The sequence below is a fragment of the Oncorhynchus clarkii genome, chromosome 23 (assembly GCF_045791955.1).
Source record: "Oncorhynchus clarkii lewisi isolate Uvic-CL-2024 chromosome 23, UVic_Ocla_1.0, whole genome shotgun sequence".
NCBI lineage: Eukaryota > Metazoa > Chordata > Actinopteri > Salmoniformes > Salmonidae > Oncorhynchus > Oncorhynchus clarkii.
The window spans coordinates 48,394,680-48,415,771 of NC_092169.1; the positions used below are offsets into that span (position 1 = coordinate 48,394,680).

A 21,092-nucleotide genomic window follows, 5' to 3' on the forward strand; every position below is an offset into this window, starting at 1 on the left:
ATATGTGCATCAAATAAAATGTATTTTTCACATACATCGTAAACAACTATAACACCAGCCTTCTCTTTGGCTCCCCGTCCTGGCCAGCTCAGGCGTTCGGCATCGCCGGCCTTCTAGCTGCCCGAAGCTGCTGCTGGAAAACGCCCTTCACTCATCAACCCCGGACTTGTCTCGTCATCATTACACGCACCTGGTTCCAATCCCCACTCTATCACTGTATATATATTCCCTCTGTCATTTGTCTTTGTCGGTCATTGTAAATGTTGCTTGTTTTCCTGAGAGGAATCTCTCCTACTCCTTCCTGAGTACTTTATTATTTTGCACTTTGGGTTTCGTCCAGATTTCATATATGGTACTTTAATAAATTCTAACCTGCGACTGCCTCCTCCCTACTCCTCCCTACACTTGTGACAACAACAGGTGTAGACTAACAGTGCAATGCTGGATGGTCTTCAGAGATAAACGAGAGGGATTGAGGGTAGCTGAAGGATGGGACTAAAAACAAACAAAAGAAAATGAAGATTAAAAAAAAGTATTTGACTATTTTCAGGGGCTTCCTCTGACACCGCCTGGTATAGAGGTCCTGTATAGCAGGGAGCTCGGCCCCAGTGATGTACTGGGCTATACTCACTACCCTCTGTAGCGTTACAGCTCAATTCCAAGCTGTTGCCATATCAAGCGGTGATGCAGCCAGTCAATATTTTCTCGATGGTGCAGCTGGAGAAGTGTGCATGTGTGTGTGTGTATGTGTGCGTGTGTGTGTGTGTGTACAACATGTTGTGGATACATAGTGCAGCAACACAATGGCAAGTGGAGGAAGAGGAGAACAGCTGCTGTCTGTTCATTTATAGTGAGAAGTAGCTCTCCTTTAGGGAGGGACGTCTGCTTTATGTACAGCTGAGCAGCTGCTGCTGGACCTGAGGCTGTACATTACTCTGTGTGTGTGTGTGTGTGTGTGTGTGTGTGTGTGTGTGTGTGTGTGTGTGTGTGTGTGTGCGTGCGAGGACAGTCTGGATCCTCTGTCATCCCTTCCCCTGATGCCATCATGTTTCCATACAGCAATAGATCTTCCTACAGGCTTCTGACTTCACACGACACACTAACAAGATGCCAGGAGGCAACTAAGCACACACACACACACACACACACACACACACACACACACACACACACACACACACACACACACACACACACACACACACACACACACAGCAAGTTGAACAACAGATTATTCTATGATTATATATAACACAATTAACAGGGTTGGGAATCTCTATTAGAAATAAGTTATGATATGGAGATCTCTGTTTCTGAATGAGAAATCTATCAAATCTTCCTGATTGCCTGCTGAGGGAGAACACATGAATATTCCAGTCCCTCATCAACAGTATGCTGGATCCAATCTATGCAGAAAAGCAACTGTTTGCTAATGTGTGTAGTCTCGCAAACAAGCCGTGACAGTCGCCTAATGAATTTCTCATGTCGGATGTTGAGCAGCAAAGTAACACATATAAATAAATAAGTTGGAGAGAGATACAACGTTTACAGGATCCTAATTATTTCCTAGAAGTTCCAGTCTGAGTAATGTTCATTTCCTCCTAATATTCATCAACAACAGTGTCTGAGCAGTACTGCTTGTCATTTGATAGCTGCAGGGAAAGAGATTTGGAAGGGGACAAGGCAGAAAAAGACCTGTAACAAGGAGGGAGGGAGGAAGGAAGGAAGGACGGAAGGAAGGAAGGAGAGTGAGAGAGGGAGGGAGGGAGGGAGGGAGGGAGGGAGGGAGGGAGGGAGGGAGGGAGGGAGGGAGGGAGGGAGGGAGGGAGGGAGGGAGGGCAAAGAAGTCAGATTGGTGAAGAACACATACAAGTTCAGCGCTATACTCTCTATGTTAAAAGTCCTAGTGGGGTTTAGGGGTGAGAGGGAACAGACAGATGGGGTAACAGTGGGGTGGGGCAATTATATAAGTCGTTGAGAAACACATAGTGACAACCCCACAGGAGGCTGGTGAGGGGAAGATGGATCATAATAATGGCTGGATTGGAGTGAATGGAATGGTATCAAACACAAACATCTTACCATTGATTCCGAAATCATTACGTACTATGAGCCTGTGCTCCCCAATTAAGGTGTGTCCAGCCTTATGTGGCCTACACCCTCATTAAAACCTTCTCACACAGAGACACACACACACAAACACTTTCCTGTGTGAAGCCTTCTTCAGGTGACTTCTAGGCAACACTGCAGTGTCTCAACCCTTAGGAGATGTTCACTTCATCTCTACACCTATCCTTATTCCCCCTCTCCTTAACTCTCCCTATCCTTCTCTCTATATCTCTCGTTCTCTCCTCTCCCCCCTCTCCTTCTCTCCACATTTCCCCTCTCCATCTCTCCCCTTATCCTTCTCTCCCACACTCATTCTCTCCCCCTCAACTTCTTTACTTCTCTCCCTCTCTCTAACTTCTCCCCCTCTCCCCCTCTCCTTCTCCTCTTCTATCCCCCTCTCCCCTTCTCCCACTCTCCCCTTCTCCTTCTCTCCACATCTCCTTCTCTACCCCTCTCCTTCAATTCCCCTCTCCTTCTCTTCCCCTCTCCATCTCCACACATCTCCTTCTCTCCCCCTCTCCCTCTCTCCCCCTCTCCTTCTTTCCCACACTCCTCTTCTCCCCTTCTCTGCCCCTCTACCCCTCTCCTTCTATCCGCCTCTCCCCATATCCTCCTCTCCCCCTCTTCCCTTCTCATTCTCTCCCCCACTACCTCTCTCCACATGTCCAAATCTCCTTCTCTCCTTCTAGCCCCCTCTCATTCTCTCCTTCTCTCCCATCTCCCCTCTTATTCTCTCTCCCTCTACTTCTCCCCATCTCTGCTACTCTCCCCCTCTCCATCTCTACCATTCTCCACATCTCATTCGCTACACATATCAATCTCTCCCCCTCTCCTTCTCTCCCCTTCTCCTTCTCTCCCCCTCTCCTTCTCTCAATCACTCCCTTTCTCCTTCTCTCCTTCTCTACTTCCCTCCCCCTCTCCTTCTCTCCCCTTCTCTCTCCTCTCCCCCTCTCTCCCTCTCCTTCTCTCCCCTTTCCCTCTGTCCTTCTCTCCCCCTCTCCAATTCTCCCCATCTCCCCCTATCACCACCTCCTTCTCTCTCCTCTCCTTCTCTGCTTCTCTCCCCCTTTCCTTCTCTCCCATTCTCCACACATCTCATTCTCTCCAGCTTTCATTCCCTCCATCTCCCCCTCTCTCCTCTCCCCCTTTCCCCCTCTCCCCCTCGCCGTCTCCCCCCTCTCCTTCTCTCCCCCTCACCATATCTCATTCTCTACACATATCCCCCCCCGCCCTCGCCTTCTCCCCCCTCTCCTTCTCTCCCCCTCACCACATCTCCTTCTCTACACTTATCCTACTCTCCCCCTCTCCTTCTCTCCCCTCTCCTTCTCTCCCCTTCTCCTTCTCTCCCCTCTCCTACTCTCCCCCTCTCCTTCTTTCCACCTGTCTACTTCTCTCCATCACTCCCTCTCTCTTTCTCTCTCCCTCTCCCCCCCTCTCGTTCTCTCCCCCTCTCATTCTCTCCCCTCCCCCTCTCCCCCTTTCCTGCTCTCCTTCTCTCACCCATTCCTCTCTCCACCTCTCCTCTTCCCCTCTCCTTCTCTCCCCTTCTCCTTCTCTCCTTCTCTCATCTCTCCCCCTTTCTCCCTTTCCTTCTCTCCCCTTCTCCTTCTCTCCCCCATCCTCTTCTCCCCTTCTCCATCTCTCCCACTCTCCTTCTCTCCATATCTTATTTTCCACTCTCCTTCTCTCCTTCTCTTCCGTTCTCTCCCCTTCTCATTCTCTCCCCCTCTCCTTCCCTCCGCCTCTCCTTCTCTTCCCCTCTCCTTCTCTCCTTCTATCCCCCTCTCCTACAATCCTTCTTTCCCCCTCTCCTTCTCTCCACCTCTCCTTATTTCCACCTCTCCCCTTCTCCTTCTCTCCCCCATCATCTTCTCCCCTTCTCCTTCTCTCCCCATCTCCATCTCTCCCACTCTTCTTCTCTCCACATCTTCTTTTCCACTCTCCTTCTCTTTCGTTCTCTCCCCTTCTCATTCTCTTCCCCTCTCATTCTCTCCTTCTATCCCCCTCTCCTACAATCATTCTTTCCCCCTCTCCTTCCCTCCGCCTCTCCTTCTCTTCCCCTCTCCTTCTCTCCTTCTATCCCCCTATCCTACAATCCTTCTTTCCCCCTCTCCTTCTTTCCTCCTCTCCTTCTTTCCACCTCTCCCCCTCTTCTTCCCTCCCCCAATCATTCTCTCCTTCTTTCCCCCTCTACTTCACTGCTTCTCTCCCCCTCTCCCCTCCTCCTCTCCTTTTCTCTCCCTCTCGTTCTCTCCTTCTTTCCCCCTCTCCTTCTCTCCTATCTCTCTCCTCTCCCCTCTCTGTATCTCATTATCTCCATCTCTCCCCCTCTCATTCTCTCCATCTCTCCTTCTCTCCCATTTTGTCCCCCCCTCTCATCTCTCCATCTCTACTTCTCTCCTTCTCGCCAATTCTCTTTCTCTCCCCCTCTCCTTCTCTCCATCTCTCCCCTCTCCTTCTCTCCCATTCTCTTTCTCTCCCATTCTCTTTCTCTCCCCCTCTCCACATCTCCAACTCTCCCCATCCTCCTCTCATTCTCTCCCCTTCTCCCTCTCTCCTCCTCCCCTTCTTTTCCCCTCTCCCCTTCTCCTTCTCTCCCCCAATAATTCTCTCCTTCTTTCCACCTCTCCTTTTCTGCTTCTCGCCCTCCCTCTTCTTTCCTTTTCTCTCCCTCTCGTTCTTTCATTCTCTCCTTCTCTCCCCTTCTCCTTCTCTCCTTTACTCCTTCTCTCACCCACTCCTCTCTCTCCATCTTTTCTCCATCTCTCCTCTTCCCCTCTCATTCTCTCATCTCTCCCCCTTTCCCCCTCTCCTTCTCTCCCCCTCTCCACATCTCCCCTTCTCCCCCTTTCCTGCTCTCCTTCTCTCCCCTTCTCTCCCATCCTCCTCTCCTTCTCTCGCCCTCTCCCCACATCTCCTTCTCTCTACCTACATCATCATTTTTATTAATTTTATTTATCCGTTATTTTACCAGGTAAGCTGACTGAGAACACGTTCTCATTTGCAGCAATGACCTGGGGAATAGTTACAGGGGAGAGGAGGGGGATGAATGAGCCAATTGTAAACTGGGGATTATTAGGTGACCGTGATGGTTTGAGGGTCAGATTGGGCATTTAGCCAGGACACCAGGGTTAAGTGCCATGGGATCTTTAATGACCTCAGAGAGTCAGGACACCCGTTTAACGTCCCATCCGAAAGACGGCACCCTACACAGGGCAATGTCCCCAATCACTACCCTGGGGCATTGTGATATTGTTTTAGACCAGAGGAAAGAGTGCCTCCTACTGGCCCTCCAACACCACTTCCAGCAGCATCTGGTCTCTCATCCAGGGACTGACCAGGACCAACCCTGCTTAGCTTCAGAATCAAGCCAGCAGTGGTATGCAGGGTGGCATAATAGCACAAGGTACTGCAACAGAGACACCACTACATAGATCATAATAACACAAGGTACTGCAACAGAGATACCACTACATAGATCATAATAACACAAGGTACTGCAACAGAGACACCACTACATAGATCATAACAACACAAAGTACTGCAAGAGAGAGACACCACCATTACCTTTCAGCATGACCCTCCTGCGTCATTACAGCCATGTTGACCAATGAATGCATTATAAGGCAACATTTTTCATTGATGTTTTGCTAAGCTGATCTCAGGAGTCATTCTGGCATGTGGTGATGCTGTATAACACTTAAAAGATCTCTATCCTTCTCTCTATATATATTTCTCTCTTTATCTCTCTCTCTCAGTCTCTCAATGTATCTCTCTCTTTTTCATTTTCTTCTCCATCTGTCCCGATCCCCCCTCCCTTTGTCACTTGATCTGTCACTCTGTCTCTCTCTCTGTCACTCTGTCTCTCTCTCTGTCACTCTCTCTCTCTGTCTGTCTCTCTCTCCCCTTGTCTCTCAAATCAATTATATTTCAATTCAATTTAAGGGGCTTTATTGGCATGGGAAACATGTTAACATTGCCAAAGCAAGTGAAATAGATAATATACAAAAGTGAAATAAACAATAAAATTGAACAGTAAACATTACACTCACAGAAGTTCCAAAAGAATAAAGACATTTCAAATGTAAAATTAAGGGCAAATAGTTAAAATACAAAAGGGGGAATAAATAAATATGGGTTGTATTTACAATGGTGTTTGTTCTTCACTGGTTAACCTTTTCTTGTGGCAACAGGTCACAAATCTTGCTGCTGTGATTGCACATTGGTATTTCACCCAGTAGATATGGGAGTTCATCAAAATCAGGTTTGTTTTTTCAAATTATTTGTGGATCTGTGTAATCTGAGGGAAAAATGTGTCTCCAATATGGTCATACATTTGGCAGGAGGTTAGGAAGTGCAGCTCAGTTTCCATCTCATTTTGTGGGCAGTGTGCACATAGCCTGTCTTATCTTAAGAGACAGGTCTGCCTACGGCGGCCTGCCATGCCATACCATACTATATTATACCATAATATTGTCACGATCGTCGTCAAGGAAATGACCGGACCAAGGTGCAGCGTGGTAAGCGTACATTCTTTTATTTTCAATGTCGCCAACAAAACAATAAACAACAAAACGAACGTAAAGCTCTGTAAGGCTACACCTGCCACTAACAAAGACAACAACCCACAAATGAGAAAAGGAAAAAAGGCTGTCTAAGTATGAGTCCCAATCAGAGACAACGATAGACAGCTGTCCCTGATTGAGAATCACACCCGGCCAAAAACAAAGAACCAGAAAGCATAGACTTTCCCACCCGAGTCACACGTGACAAATATGCCATACCATACCAAACCATTTAATGCCATGCCATGTCTTACCATGCCGTACTATACCATAATATACTATACCATACCATATATACTATAAAATACCATACCATATTATAACATAATATACTACACTATACTATACCATAACATGCCATACCCCAGTATACAATAATATACTAAACCATAATATTCTGTACCATACTATAAAATACCATACCATATTATACCATACCATAATATACTATACAACACTATGCTATACTATACCATAACATACTATACTTAAACAATAAAGCACAAGGTGGTGTGGTATTTGGCCAATATACCACGTCTAAGGGCTGTTCTTACACGTGACGTATCACAGAGTGCCCTTAGCTGTGGTATATTGGCCCTATACCACAAACCCGAGGTGTCTTATTGCTATTATTAACTGGTTATCAACGTAATTACAGCAGTACAAGTAATTGTTTTGTCATACCCGTGGTATACTGTCTGATATACTACAGCTGTCAGCCAATCAGCATTCCGGGTTCGAACCAGCCAGTGTATAATATACCATATTATACTATACCATTCCAAATACACAACACACTATACCATGCCATGCTATACTATACGATACTATATAATACTACACTATACCATACAATGCAAAAGCATACCATACCATAACATACTATACTAATACCATACTATGCTATACTATAATATACCATACTATACCATATTATACTATATCCCACTATACTATATATACCATACTATACCACGCCATACATACTATAAAATACTATAAAATACCATACTATACTATATCACATTATAAAATATCATACTATACTACACTATACCACATTATACTATACCCCACTATACTATACCTGTCACGATCGTTATAAGGAGTGAACCAAGATGCAGCGTGGTATGTTTCCATCCTTTTTATTAGGAAAATAAACTCATAATAATAATAAAGCGAAAAAATGAAACGTGAAGGTCAAAGTAGTGCTCACAGGCAACTATACCTAGACAAGATCCCACAAAGCACAAAGGGGAAATGGCTGCCTAAATATGATCCCCAATCAGAGACAACGATAAACAGCTGCCTCTGATTGGGAACCATACCAGGCCAACATAGAAATATAATTACCTAGATGACCCACCCTAGTCACACCCAGACCTAACCAACATAGAGAATAAAAAGCTCTCTATGGTCAGGGCGTGACAATACCATACGTATCTATACTATACCATTCCATACAACACCACACTATAAAATACCATACCGTACTATCCATAATATACTATACCATACTTTACTAGCCTAGTTGGTTTAGCAAAGGAAAAAGACTTGAACCATCCCGCTAGCCATGATTGGCTGAGATAATGGATTTGCTGGATATTTTGAGAGATGACATCAGATTGGTCTGTCATGTAGCACGCTTCTGTCTATAACATGAGCTTCTCAGTATGTGTAGGTAATCCTTTCTAAAGCGGCTTTCTTGAACCATATCACGAAGAACTGCAAAAGTGTGGCTAATCATCTCCACTTTCTGGAGGACTCTAGTTTTTAAACATCTGTTTAATGGCCGGTAGAAGCAGAGAATGATAGCTAAGAAGAAGGAGAAAATCCTGGCGTTTAATTGCAAATATGCGGAGGGAGTCGAAAAGAGAACACACAGAAGAATGTTGTATAAATGCCTGTCTCCGGATTATATCTTCAAACTAAGGGCAACCATGGCATCCGTGACAGTGAGGGAGAAGTCTCCATCCATGTATATGGGTAAGAGAGTCTAGCTAGCTATATTTTTAGATATTATGCTTTTTAAATTTAGTCAGAAAGCCATTTTCATTGCAAGTTAAAGCACACCGTTAGCTAACGAGCTAACATTAGCTGGCTGGCTCACTACCTATTGTTACGGCTAAGATGTTTGTAGTAATATTACCTGTATCTCAGAGCCATTTGCATTGATAGTTATAGCCCAATGTTAGCTAGCTAGTAACAGTGGCTTTCAAAAGTATTCTGTCGATGCCTCTCCTTGTTCGGGCGGTGTTCGGCTGTCGACGTCGCCGGTCTTCTAGCCATCACCGATCCATTTTTCATTTTCCATTTCCATTTCCATCTCGTTTTCCCACACACCTGGTTCTCCTTTCCCTCATTATGTGTTGTGTATTTAACCCTCTGTTCCCCCATGTCTTTGTGTGGTATTGTTTATTGTAAGTGCTTGTGCACATTTTGTTTGATTGGTGCTCATCGGGTTATTGTGCTTTGCATTTCTTATGCCGTTGGTTTTACTATTAAACTGCTCCGGCTATTATCAAGTTCTGCTCTCCTGCGTCTGACTTCCCTGCCACCAGATACACACCAATTACAATTGCAAAATAAACAAGAAAATAGACAAAAAAAACTGAAAACTTGAGTGTGCATAACTATTCACGCCACTAAAGTAAACACTTTGTAGAGCCATTTTTTGCAGCAATTACAGATGCAAGTATCTTGGGGTATGTCTCTATACGCTTGGCACATCTAGCCACTGGGATTTCTGTCCATTCTTCAAGGCAAAACTGCTCCAGCTCTTTCAAGCTGGATGCGTTCGCTGTTGTACAGCAATCTTTAAGTCATACCACAGATTCTCAATTGGATTGAGGTCTGGGCTTTGACTAAGCCATTCCAAGACATTTAAATGTTTCCTCTTAAACCGCTCCAGTGTTGCTTTACAATGCCTTGCGAAAGTATTCGGCCCCCTTGAACTTTGCGACATTTTGCCACATTTCAGGCTTCAAACATAAAGATATAAAACTGTATTTTTTTGTGAAGAATCAACAACAAGTGGGACACAATCATGAAGTGGAACGACATTTATTGGATATTTCAAACTTTTTTAACAAATCAAAAACTGAAAAATTGGGCGTGCAAAATTATTCAGCCCCTTTACTTTCAGTGCAGCAAACTCTCTCCAGAAGTTCAGTGAGGATCTCTGAATGATCCAATGTTGACCTAAATGACTAACGATGATAAATACAATCCACCTGTGTGTAATCAAGTCTCCGTATAAATGCACCTGCACTGTGATAGTCTCAGAGGTCCGTTAAAAGCGCAGAGAGCATCATGAAGAACAAGGAACACACCAGGCAGGTCCGAGATATTGTTGTGAAGAAGTTTAAAGCCGGATTTGGATACAAAAAGATTTCCCAAGCTTTAAACATCCCAAGGAGCACTGTGCAAGCGATAATATTGAAATGGAAGGAGTATCAGACCACTGCAAATCTACAAAGACCTGGCCGTCCCTCTAAACTTTCAGCTCATACAAGGAGAAGACTGATCAGAGATGCAGCCAAGAGGCCCATGATCACTCTGGATGAACTGCAGAGATCTACAGCTGAGGTGGGAGACTCTGTCCATAGGACAACAATCAGTCGTATATTGCACAAATCTGGCATTTATGGAAGAGTGGCAAGAAGAAAGCCATTTCTTAAAGATATCCATAAAAAGTGTAGTTTAAAGTTTGCCACAAGCCACCTGGGAGACACACCAAACATGTGGAAGAAGGTGCTCTGGTCAGATGAAACCAAAATTGAACTTTTTGGCAACAATGCAAAACGTTATGTTTGGCATAAAAGCAACACAGCTCATCACCCTGAACACACACCATCCCCACTGTCAAACATGGTGGTGGCAGCATCATGGTTTGGGACTGCTTTTCTTCAGCAGGGACAGGGAAGATGGTTAAAATTGATGGGAAGATGGATGGAGCCAAATACAGGACCATTCTGGAAGAAAACCTTATGGAGTCTGCAAAAGACCTGAGACTGGGACGGAGATTTGTCTTCCAACAAGACAATGATCCAAAACATAAAGCAAAATCTACAATGGAATGGTTCAAAAATAAACATATCCAGGTGTTAGAATGGCCAAGTCAAAGTCCAGACCTGAATCCAATCGAGAATCTGTGGAAAGAACTGAAAACTGCTGTTCACAAATGCTCTCCATCCAACCTCACTGAGCTCGAGCTGTTTTGCAAGGAGGAATGGGAAAAAATGTCAGTCTCTCCATGTGCAAAACTGATAGAGACATACCCCAAGCGACTTACAGCTGTAATCGCAGCAAAAGGTGGCGCTACAAAGTATTAACTTAAGGGGGCTGAATAATTTTGCACGTCCAATTTTTCCGTTTTTGATTTGTTAAAAAAGTTTGAAATATCCAATAAATGTCGTTCCACTTCATGATTGTGTCCCACTTGTTGTTGTTTATTCACACACAAAATACAGTTTTATATCTTTATGTTTGAAGCCTGAAATGTGGCAAAAGGTCGCAAAGTTCAAGGGGGCCGAATACTTTCGCAAGGCACTGTAGCAGTATGCTTAGGGTCATTGTCCTGCTGGAAGGTGAACCTCCATCCCAGTCTCAAATCTCTGGAAGACTGAAACAGGTTTCCCTCAAGAATGTCCCATTATTTAGCGCCATCCATCATTCTTTCAATTCTGACCAGTTTCCCAGTCCCTGCCGATGAAAAACATCCCCAAAGCAAAATGCTGCCACCACCATGCTTCACTGTGGGGATCATGTTCTCGGGGTGATGAGAGGTGTTGGGTTTGCACCAGATATAGCGTTTTCCTTGATGGCCAAAAAGCTCAATTTTAGTCTCATCTGACCAGAGTACCTTCTTCCATATGTTTGGGGAGTCTCCCAAATGCCTTTTGGCGAACACCAAATGTGTTTGCTTAGATTTTAATTTAAGCCATGGCTTTTTTCTGGCCACTCTTCCGTAAGCCCAGCTCTGTGGAGTGTATGGCTTAAAGTGGTCCTATGGACAGAAACTCCTATCTCCGCAGTGGAGCTTTGCAGCACCTTCAAGGTCATCTTTGTTGCCTCTTTGTTGCCTCTCTGATTAATGCCCTCCTTGCCTGGCTTGTGAGTTTTGGTGAGTTGCCCTCTCTTGGCAGGTTTGCTGTGGTGCCATATTCTTTCCATTTAAACAAAGGATTTAATGGTGCTCCGTGGGATGTTCAAAGTTTCAGATATTTTTTCATAACCCAATCCTGATCTGTAATTCTCCACAACTTTGTCCCTGACCTGTTTGGAAAGCAGCTTGGTCTTCATGGTGCCGTTTGCTTAGTGGTGCCCTTTGCTTAGCGGTGTTGCAGACTCTGGGGCTTTTCAGGACAGATGTATATATACTGAGATCATATGACAGATCATGTGACACTTAGACTGCACATAGGTGGACTTTATTTAAATAATGATATGACTTCGGAAGGTAATTTGTTGCACCAGATCTTATCTAGGGGCTTCATAGCAAAGGGGTTGAATACATATGAACGCACCACTTTTCCATTTTCCATTTTTATTTTTTTTCTTGAAACAAGTTACAAGTTTTCATTTCACTATTTTGTGTATGTCCATTACATGAACTCCAAATAAAAATCCATTTAGGTTGGAATGAAACAAAATAGGAAAAACGCCAAGGGGGATGACGACGGAGCAGAAGGCATACATTTTACGTGCCCCCAACCGATTGTGTTTGTTTATCTGTGTTGTTCGTGAACGTATTTTTTTACTATTTTTGACATAATGTTGCCGCTACCATCTCTTATAAGCAAAAATAACTTCTATACATCAGGACTGCGGATACTCACCATGGACTAGCAGAATCCTTTTTCTTCTTTCACGAATCTTACAAGCCTGAGGCGGAGGATATACGGCTCTCACGGAAACAGGCCCTGACCCCAGTGATCTGCGTGAAGAGGAGCTGGAGAAAGAGAGACCGGAGGGCGAACTGCTTTCTGAGGAGTCAAAGGCGATCGAAAAAAACCCCTCTCCCCTCATTTCTGCTAGCAAATATGCAATCTTTGGACAATAAATTGACAAGTTATTTGGAAGATTAAACTACCAACGGGACATTAAAAACTGTAACATCTTATGCTTCACAGAGTCGTGGCTGAACGACGACAAAATCAACATACTCGTTATACAATGTACCAGCAGGATAGAACAGCGGCATCTGGTAAGACAAGGGGCGCCGGTCTTTGTATTTTTGTACGCAACAGCTGGTGCACGATATCTAAGGTGGTCTCGAGCTATTGCTCACCTGAGGCAGAGTTTCTCATGATAACCTGCAGACCACACTACATACCGATAGAGTTTAATCTATATTCTTTGTAGCTGGGTACATATCACCACAGTCAGTCAGCTGGCACTAAGAAAGCATTGAATGAGCTGTATTCCACCATAAGCAAACAAGAAAACGCTCACCCAGAGGCGGCGCTCCTGGTAATCAGGGACTTTAATGGAGGGAAACTTAAATCAATTTCTATCAGCATGTTAAATGTGCAACCAGAGGGAAAATAACTCTGAACCACCTATAGTACACACACAGAGATGCACAGAAATCTCTCCCTCGCCCTCCATTTGGCAAAAATGACCATAATTCCATCCTCCTGATTCCTGCTTACAAGCAAAAATTAAAGCAGGAAGCAGCAGTGACTAGGTCTATAAAAAAGTGGTCAGATGAAGCAGGTGCGAAGACTTTGCAAGCACAGACTGGAGTATGTTCCGGGATTCCTCCAATGGCATTGAAGAATACACCACGTGTCATTGGCTTCATCAATAAGTGCATTGATGAAGTCATACCCACAGTGACCGTATGTACATACCAGATCAATGATATCGCTTCTCCCTTCACACAGACTCACTCCAGATCAATGAAATCGCTCCACATGGAAGGATTTTTCCATTCGGATGATTCCGTCCCCTGATATGATGGTTATGAGAAATCGAATCTAGAATCCTGGGCCCTGGCTGTTTGCAGCTACTCGCTGCCCATGTGTGTGTGTTCAGCTCCTTGCTGCCCGTGTAGCAATATGGGCCTGAATAGCAGAGAAGTATTGTTATCAACCAGACTGAACATGGAAATCGGGTGTGTTGATACCAAAAATCCATAAAATTCACAATTGTTTGGGTTGATATGACATCTGAAAATCGAGTTTACATCCTTGAAAGCATAATGGGAAAAGGGAAGAGAGAGAAAGAGACAGAGACAGAGAAACACACAGAGAGGGCGGGAGAATGATCGATATTGAGAGAAAGAGTGAGACAGAGAAAGAAAGATTAAGCTGGCCATAAATCACCACCTCCCTCTCTCCTTCCCTACTTCCCTGTAACTCTCCCTCTACCTGCGTCATCTTGACACGTGCTCCCAGTCCCTCATCAGGTGACAGGGCCACATTTGTCATCCTAATATAGATGCTGCCTCAGGCCTGAGATGAATGCACTCCACACTCATTCCCATGTGGAACCTTTACAAAAACATGGCAGGAGCAGCACAGCGACGCACCACCTCCCTTCCTCCTAAAACAGCAGACGAGGTCATTCGTCTCCGAGAGAGTACAGCTATTATCATTCAGACTTCTAGCAGTACAAAGCAGTGTGTGTGTGTGTGTGTGTGTGTGTGTGTGTGTGTGTGTGTGTGTGTGTGTGTGTGTGTGTGTGTGCCAATACGATTCACAAGGGGCCATGTAGCTACAGTACATGTCCTCATAGCCTAATCAGCCGTGCTATCATTCAGTACAGAGTGTGAGAGATAAAAAGGCATCAAATTGAGTGTTCTGGGTCATGTTCATTACCCATCAAACCAGAAAATAACCCTGACAGTAACAGGGTGGCACTACCTGAACCTGTCTAATAAGAAACACTCATTTTCCCTTAAGATCACGACCCAGGTGTGAAAGGCACTAGATGCAGTTAATAGTGAAAAAAGGAGAAGAGATGTCCTCAGAGATATTCAACAGCTACTAGTGTGACACAATAGGAATAAAGAGGGTTCACACTGTGCTGTACGTCTCACACCTCTCCATTTAATAAAGGACTGCCAGGATGTTTTTGCCAGCCTTAGTTCACACCATCATGACGAGGTGGACAAAAGGTGGTATTGTTCCCGTGCGGCTCAGTTGGTTGTGCATGGTGCTTGCAACGCCAGATGGTGGGTTCAATTCCCAAGGAGGACCAGTTTGAAAAAGTATCCAGTCACTACTGGAAGGTGCTCTGGACGAGAGCATCTGCTAAATGACTCAAATGTAAGGAGAAAAAGTGAGAATAGGCTTTCTGGAAAAATTGGCCTGATTCATTCCATGTGCACTGATCCTGTGTGCAACCTAGTTCTCACATGTTGGATAGGCCTAACACTTTCTATAAGACTTGTTGTGAGCATTACTTACAGCTAATAACTCCTGACAGACTGTAAACACCCAAATACTGTAAAGACTGTGAAGACTATAGAGACTGTAAAAACCCGAATACTGTAAAGACTGTAGAGACTATAGAGCCTGTAGAGACTATGAAGACTATATGGATTGTAAAGACTATAGAGACTGCAATGACTTTAAAGACTATAAAGAGTGCAAAGACTATATATACTATAAAGACAGTGGACTGTAAAGACCATAAAAACTAAAGAGACTATAAAGCCCAAAGAGACTGTAAGACTATAAATTAATTATAATCAATAGGTATTTCACAGGGAAAGTTCATACTTTCTCTTTTGACAAACTCTCATATCTCGCTCTCTTTCTCTCTCTCTCTCTGTGTTGTGTTGTGTTGTGGTGTGTTGTGGTATGTTGTGTTGTCTTCCATTGCATTGTGTTTAAATCCAATTTGTGGGGTTGTGTTGCATTGTAATGTGTTGTGTTGCATTGTAATGTGTTGTGTTGCATTGTGTTGCGTTGTGTTGTGATGTGTGTTGTGTTCCGTGTTCCTCCCCCTGTCTCTTTCTTTCTCTCTGTTTGTCTCTCGCTCTCAATGGTGGTCTCCCTCCATTCCTTCACCCTTTTAGCATGTTGTCGTCCTCTCTCTCTCTCCCAATTTTCATTTTAAATGTTTTACTGGCATGGGAAAAACATATTTATAGTTTAATTCAGAAGTTTACATACACTTAGGTTGGAGTCATTAAAACCTGTTTTTCAACCACTCCACACATTTCTTGTTAACAAACTGTAGTTTTGGCAAGTCGGTTAGGACATCTACTTTGTGCATGACACAAGTAATTTTTCCAACAATTGTTTACGGACAGATTATTTCACTTATAATTCACTGTATCACAATTCCAGTGGGTCAGAAGTTTACATAGACTAAGTTGACTGTGCCTTTAAACAGCTCGTAAAATTCTAGAGAATGATGTCATGGCTTTAGAAGCTTCTGATAGACTAATTAACATCATTTGAGTCAATTTGAGGTGTACCTGTGGATCTATTTCAAGGCCTACCTTCAAACTCAGTGCCTCTTTGCTTGACATCATGGGGAAATCAAAAGAAGTCTGCCAAGACCTCAGAAGAAATTGTAGACCTCCACAAGTCTGGTTCATCCTTGGGAGCAATTTCCATACGTCTGAAGGAACCACGTTCATCTGTACAAACAATAGTACGCAAGAATAAACACCATGGGAACACGCAGCCGTCATACCACTCAGGAAGGAGACGCTTTCTGTCTCCTAGAGTTGAATGTACTTTGGTGCGAAAAGTGCAAATCAATCCCAGAACAACAGCAAAGGACATTGTGAAGATGCTGGAGGAAACAGGTACAAAAGTATCTAAATCCACAGTAAAATGAGTTCTTTATCGACATAACCTGAAAGTCCGATCAGCAAGGAAGAAGCCACTTCTCCAAAACCGCCATAAAAAATGCCAGACTACAGTTTGCTACTGCACATGGGAACAAAGATCATACTTTTTGGAGAAATGTCCTCTGGTCTGATGAAGCAAAAATAGAACTGTTTGGCCATAATGACCATCATTATGTTTGGAAGAAAAAGGGGAAGGTTTGCAAGTTGAAGAACACCATTTCAACCGTGAAGCATGGGAGTGGCAGCATCATGTTGTGGGGTGCTTTGTTGCAGGAGGGACTGGTGCAATTCACATAATAGATGGCATCATGAGGGAGGAAAATGATGTGGATATATTGAAGCAACATCTCAAGACATCAGTGAAGAAGTTAAAGCTTGGTCGCAAATGGGTCTTCCAAATGGACAATGACCCCAAACATACTTCCAAAGTTGTGGAAAATGGCTTAAGGACAACAAAGTCAAGGAATTGGAGTGGCCATTAGAAACCCCTGACCTCAATCCTATAGAAATGTTGTGGGCAGAACTGAAAAAGCATGTGCGAGCAAGGAGTTCTATAAACCTGACTCAGTTACACCAGCTCTGTCAGGAGGAATGGGCCACAATTCAACCACCTTATTGTGGGAAGCTTGTGGAAGGCGACCCGAAACGTTTGACACAAGTTAAACAATTTAAAGGCAACGCTACCAAATACTAATTAAGTGTATGTAAACTTCTGACCCACTGGGAATGTGATGAAAGAAAGAAAATATTAAATAGATCATTCTCTCTACTATTATTCTGACATTTCACATTTTTATAAAGTGGTGATACTAGGGCATTTTTACTAGGATTAAATGTCAGGAATTGTGAAAAATGTAGTTTAAATGTATTTGGCTAAGGTGTATGTAAACTTTCGACTTCAACTGTACATAGGAAGGAAGAACAGAGGAAGGGTGAACAGAGGAAGGAAGAATAGAGGAAGGGAGAACAGAGGAAGGGAGGACAGAGGAAGGGACAACAATGGGGGGGAGGTAATATCGAAGGGGCGGATGCCAGCACAGTGGCTGCTCATGGCTGGCCAGTAGCACACGCGTTGCCTGTTGGGGATGCATGCTCAACTAATGTTTCCACTGCTGTCATAGCTCTACAGGGGCTGTTTAGTGCTTCGCGTAGGACAGGATGAGGGTAGAACACAAAGAACAGGATGAAGTAGAACACTATGACACAGAAGACAAGACGGGGGTGGAACAATGTAACACAGAGGACAGGATGAGGGTAGAACACTGTAACACAGATGACAGGATGAGGGTAGAACACTGTAACACAGATGACAGGATGAGGGTAGGACACTATAACACAGAGGACATGTTGAGGGTAGGCCACTATAACACAGAGGACAGAATGAGGGTAGGACCCTATAACACAGAGAATATGATGAGGGTAGGACACTATAACAACAAATGTACTCTTTGATCAGCAGAAGATTAGTCAACTAGCAATAGTCCTGGTACATGATAAGGCTGAGAAACCGGCCACATGAGAGGAGATGGGGAGGGTGGTCTCCACCTCTAAGGGATAATGCCCAATTAGAGAGAGGAGGGGGGAGGGTGGTCTCCACCTCTAAGGGATAATGCCCAATTAGAAAGAGGAGGAAGGGAGCGTGGTCTCCACCTCTAAGGGATAATCCCCAATTAGAGAAAGGAGGATGTGAGGGTGGTCTCCATCTCTTAGGGATAATGCCCAATTAGAGAGGAGGGGGGGGGGGGGGTCTCTACCTCTAAGGGAAAATGCCCAATTACAGAGAGAGGAGGAAGGGAGGGTGGTCTCCACCTCTAAGGGATAATGCCCAATTAGAGAGAGGAGGAGGGGGGGTGGTCTCTACCTCTAAGGGATAATGCCCAAGTAGAGAGAGGAGGATGTGAGGGTGGTCTCTACCTCTAAGGGACAATGCCCAAGTAGAGAGAGGAGGAGGGGAGGGTGGTCTCCACCACTAAGGGATAATGTCCAAATAGAGAGCGAAGGAGGGGAGGGTGGTCTCCACCACTAAGGGATAATGTCCAAATAGAGAGCGAAGGAGGGGAGGGTGGTCTCCACCACTAAGGGATAATGTCCAAATAGAGAGAGAAGGAGGGGAGGGTGGTCTCCACCTCTAAAGGAATGACATATACATTATTTGAGCTCCTGGTGGGACTTAGAGGATGGGAAATAATCTTTAGTGTTCAATATTGATGCTAACAACGTGTTGCTAATAACTCCAGGAAACGTTTATGTTAAAATGCATTCATACATTTTTCCCTTTCATTTAGTGGTTATTTCAGTATTGTGGTGGACACTACACTATGTAAACTGAGGTAGACAGAGGACTTACAGAGTGAATTAGTTATTCAGTATATTGGTGGACACTACACTATGTAAACTGAGGTAGACAGAGGACTTACAGAGTGAATTAGTGTACTTCTGAATTCATTTCTGTAGTATTAGCATTCCTCCAACATTATTCTGTTGAAATGGAATTTCATTTGAACAATTATTCGAATTGAATACTCATTTTATATGTACATCATGTTTTTTGGACATAGCTCATTCATATAACTACTGCTGTACATACTGTATTCTGAACATAACTCATCTTATAAAACTACTGCTGTACATACTGTATTCTGAACATAACTCATCCTATAAAACTACTGCTGTACATACTGCATTCTGGATATAGCTCATCCTGTATAACTACTGCCGTACATACTATATTCTGGACATACTGTAGCTCATACATGATAGACCAGTACTGCTGGCATTAGTATAGAAGAGTATTGCTAGACATTTACTGCAGGTATTAATATGTATTAGTATTGCTAGACATTTACTGCAGGTATTAGTATGTATTAGTATTGCTAGACATTTACTGCAGGTATTAGTATGTACTAGTATTGCTAGACATTCACTGCAGGTTTTTAGTATGTATTAGTATTGCTAGACATTTACTGCCAGTATTAGTATAGTATTCATATTGTTAGACATCTGCTGCTAGTATAAGTATTATTATATTATTGTCAGATATCTACTGCTGGTATTAGTATTAGTATGGTTTTAGTATAGTATTGTTGGAGCCAGAGACACTTAGCTGTACCTGCTATACCATCTGCTAATCTGTGTATGCGACAAATAAACATAGATATTATTTGATTTAATACAATCAAACATCGGACACATTAAATAGGCCTGTGTCCTTCGGTTAATATAGCCTATGATATTGTTATAGTCTGTTCCCATGAGAAAATTAGCATTTCCTTGTTTTCGAAAAAAGTCATATTTGATTCCCCTGATATGCTACAGACAGACAGAGCAAACTAATATAGACTCAAAGATAATTTTCCACCATCAAAACCATTCAAGCTATTAATTGTCCATCTACACACATTGATTCATCTGCGTTCTGGCATGTACATGGTTGCTTTATGTTGTGCGTTTTGATGGGGTTCCGATTCACAAGAACATCCAGACAATTCATTTCAACACATTGGTATTACAGCGCCGACCGCCGACGAGCTAAATGAGAAAATGATGGTTGCACTCGAAATTGCATTCTACTACCTGTTTATTGCACGGCTTTTGTCCAGGGCCCATAGCACTAAATAGGGAATAGAGTGCCATTTGGAATGCAAACACTGATTTAGTCCAGGGCCAGGGCCCATAGCACTAAATAGGGAATAGAGTGCCATTTGGAATGCAAACACTGATTTAGGAGGTTTGATTATTATCCTGCCAGCTTTCACACTGCTGCTGTAATGGGAATTGCTTGTCACATCGCCAACCATGCAGAACAGCTTCCAAAAGCATCCTCAAAGCAGCGAAGCTTCAACGCAGACAAACAACAGACTTTTTACTAATTTCTACCATTCTGTGTGCTTACTAATTGTGAAAGAGACAGAAACATTGTCAGCGTGCCACAGACAGAGTGGTTGCTGAGGAGATGCTCAATGAAAGCCAAGTGTTTTCTGTCACAGATCAGTGGAGAAGGAAAATAATGAACAAGAGTTTGACTTGTGTTGTACCAGTTCCTAAACCTTCTGAAGTGTATCAAATACAACAATGTTGACATTTCCTATGTCTAAAAAGGAAGAATTAACTCGAGCACTCCAGGCACCTGGAAGCACAATGAGTGTGGTAATTCAGGTTAGAGTTTGGGGCTGTATGTATCAAGCATGCTGATCTAGGATCAGTTTAGCCCTTTAGATCACATTTAATAATATTACATCTACAGGAATTACCTGATCCTAGTTCAGCTATTCTACTCTGAGATGCTTCATGCATACGTGTGTCCCCTGATAACCTTCTCTTTCTAACTCACTGCAGTAATTTGTAGGAGTATAGAGTGTCACTAGGATATGTGGTTTTCTATCTTCAATCATTTACTCAAGGCCAACAGGCCCCCAATTAAATGTCCTACTGCATTGCAGAGACTAAAGATGTGTGTGTGTGTGTGTGTGTGTGTGCGCACGTGGGTGGGTGCATGCGCGCGCGCGTACGTGTGTGTAGACATAACGTCCTCCAAGGTCTCTCAGGGTGAGGAGAGCTAAAGTATAGATTTTCTGCTGGTTATTGATATTTGTTCTCTTTGA

The 21,092-nt window shown here is 43.6% G+C and overlaps 1 protein-coding gene across 12 annotated transcripts in view; it reads right to left on the bottom strand.

Moving 5' to 3' along the window:
* LOC139381237 (neurexin-1a-like) overlaps positions 1-21,092 on the bottom strand; it is a 749,117-nt gene that overhangs the window by 69,175 nt on the left and 658,850 nt on the right. Inside the window, exon 25 of one of the 12 annotated variants that reach the window (XM_071124712.1) lies at positions 15,040-15,052. The exons of the other annotated variants lie outside the window; for them this stretch is intronic. Coding sequence (XP_070980813.1) covers positions 15,040-15,052 — 13 coding nt within the window. The remainder of the gene's footprint in view (positions 1-15,039; positions 15,053-21,092) is intronic. 12 annotated transcript variants of the gene reach the window in all.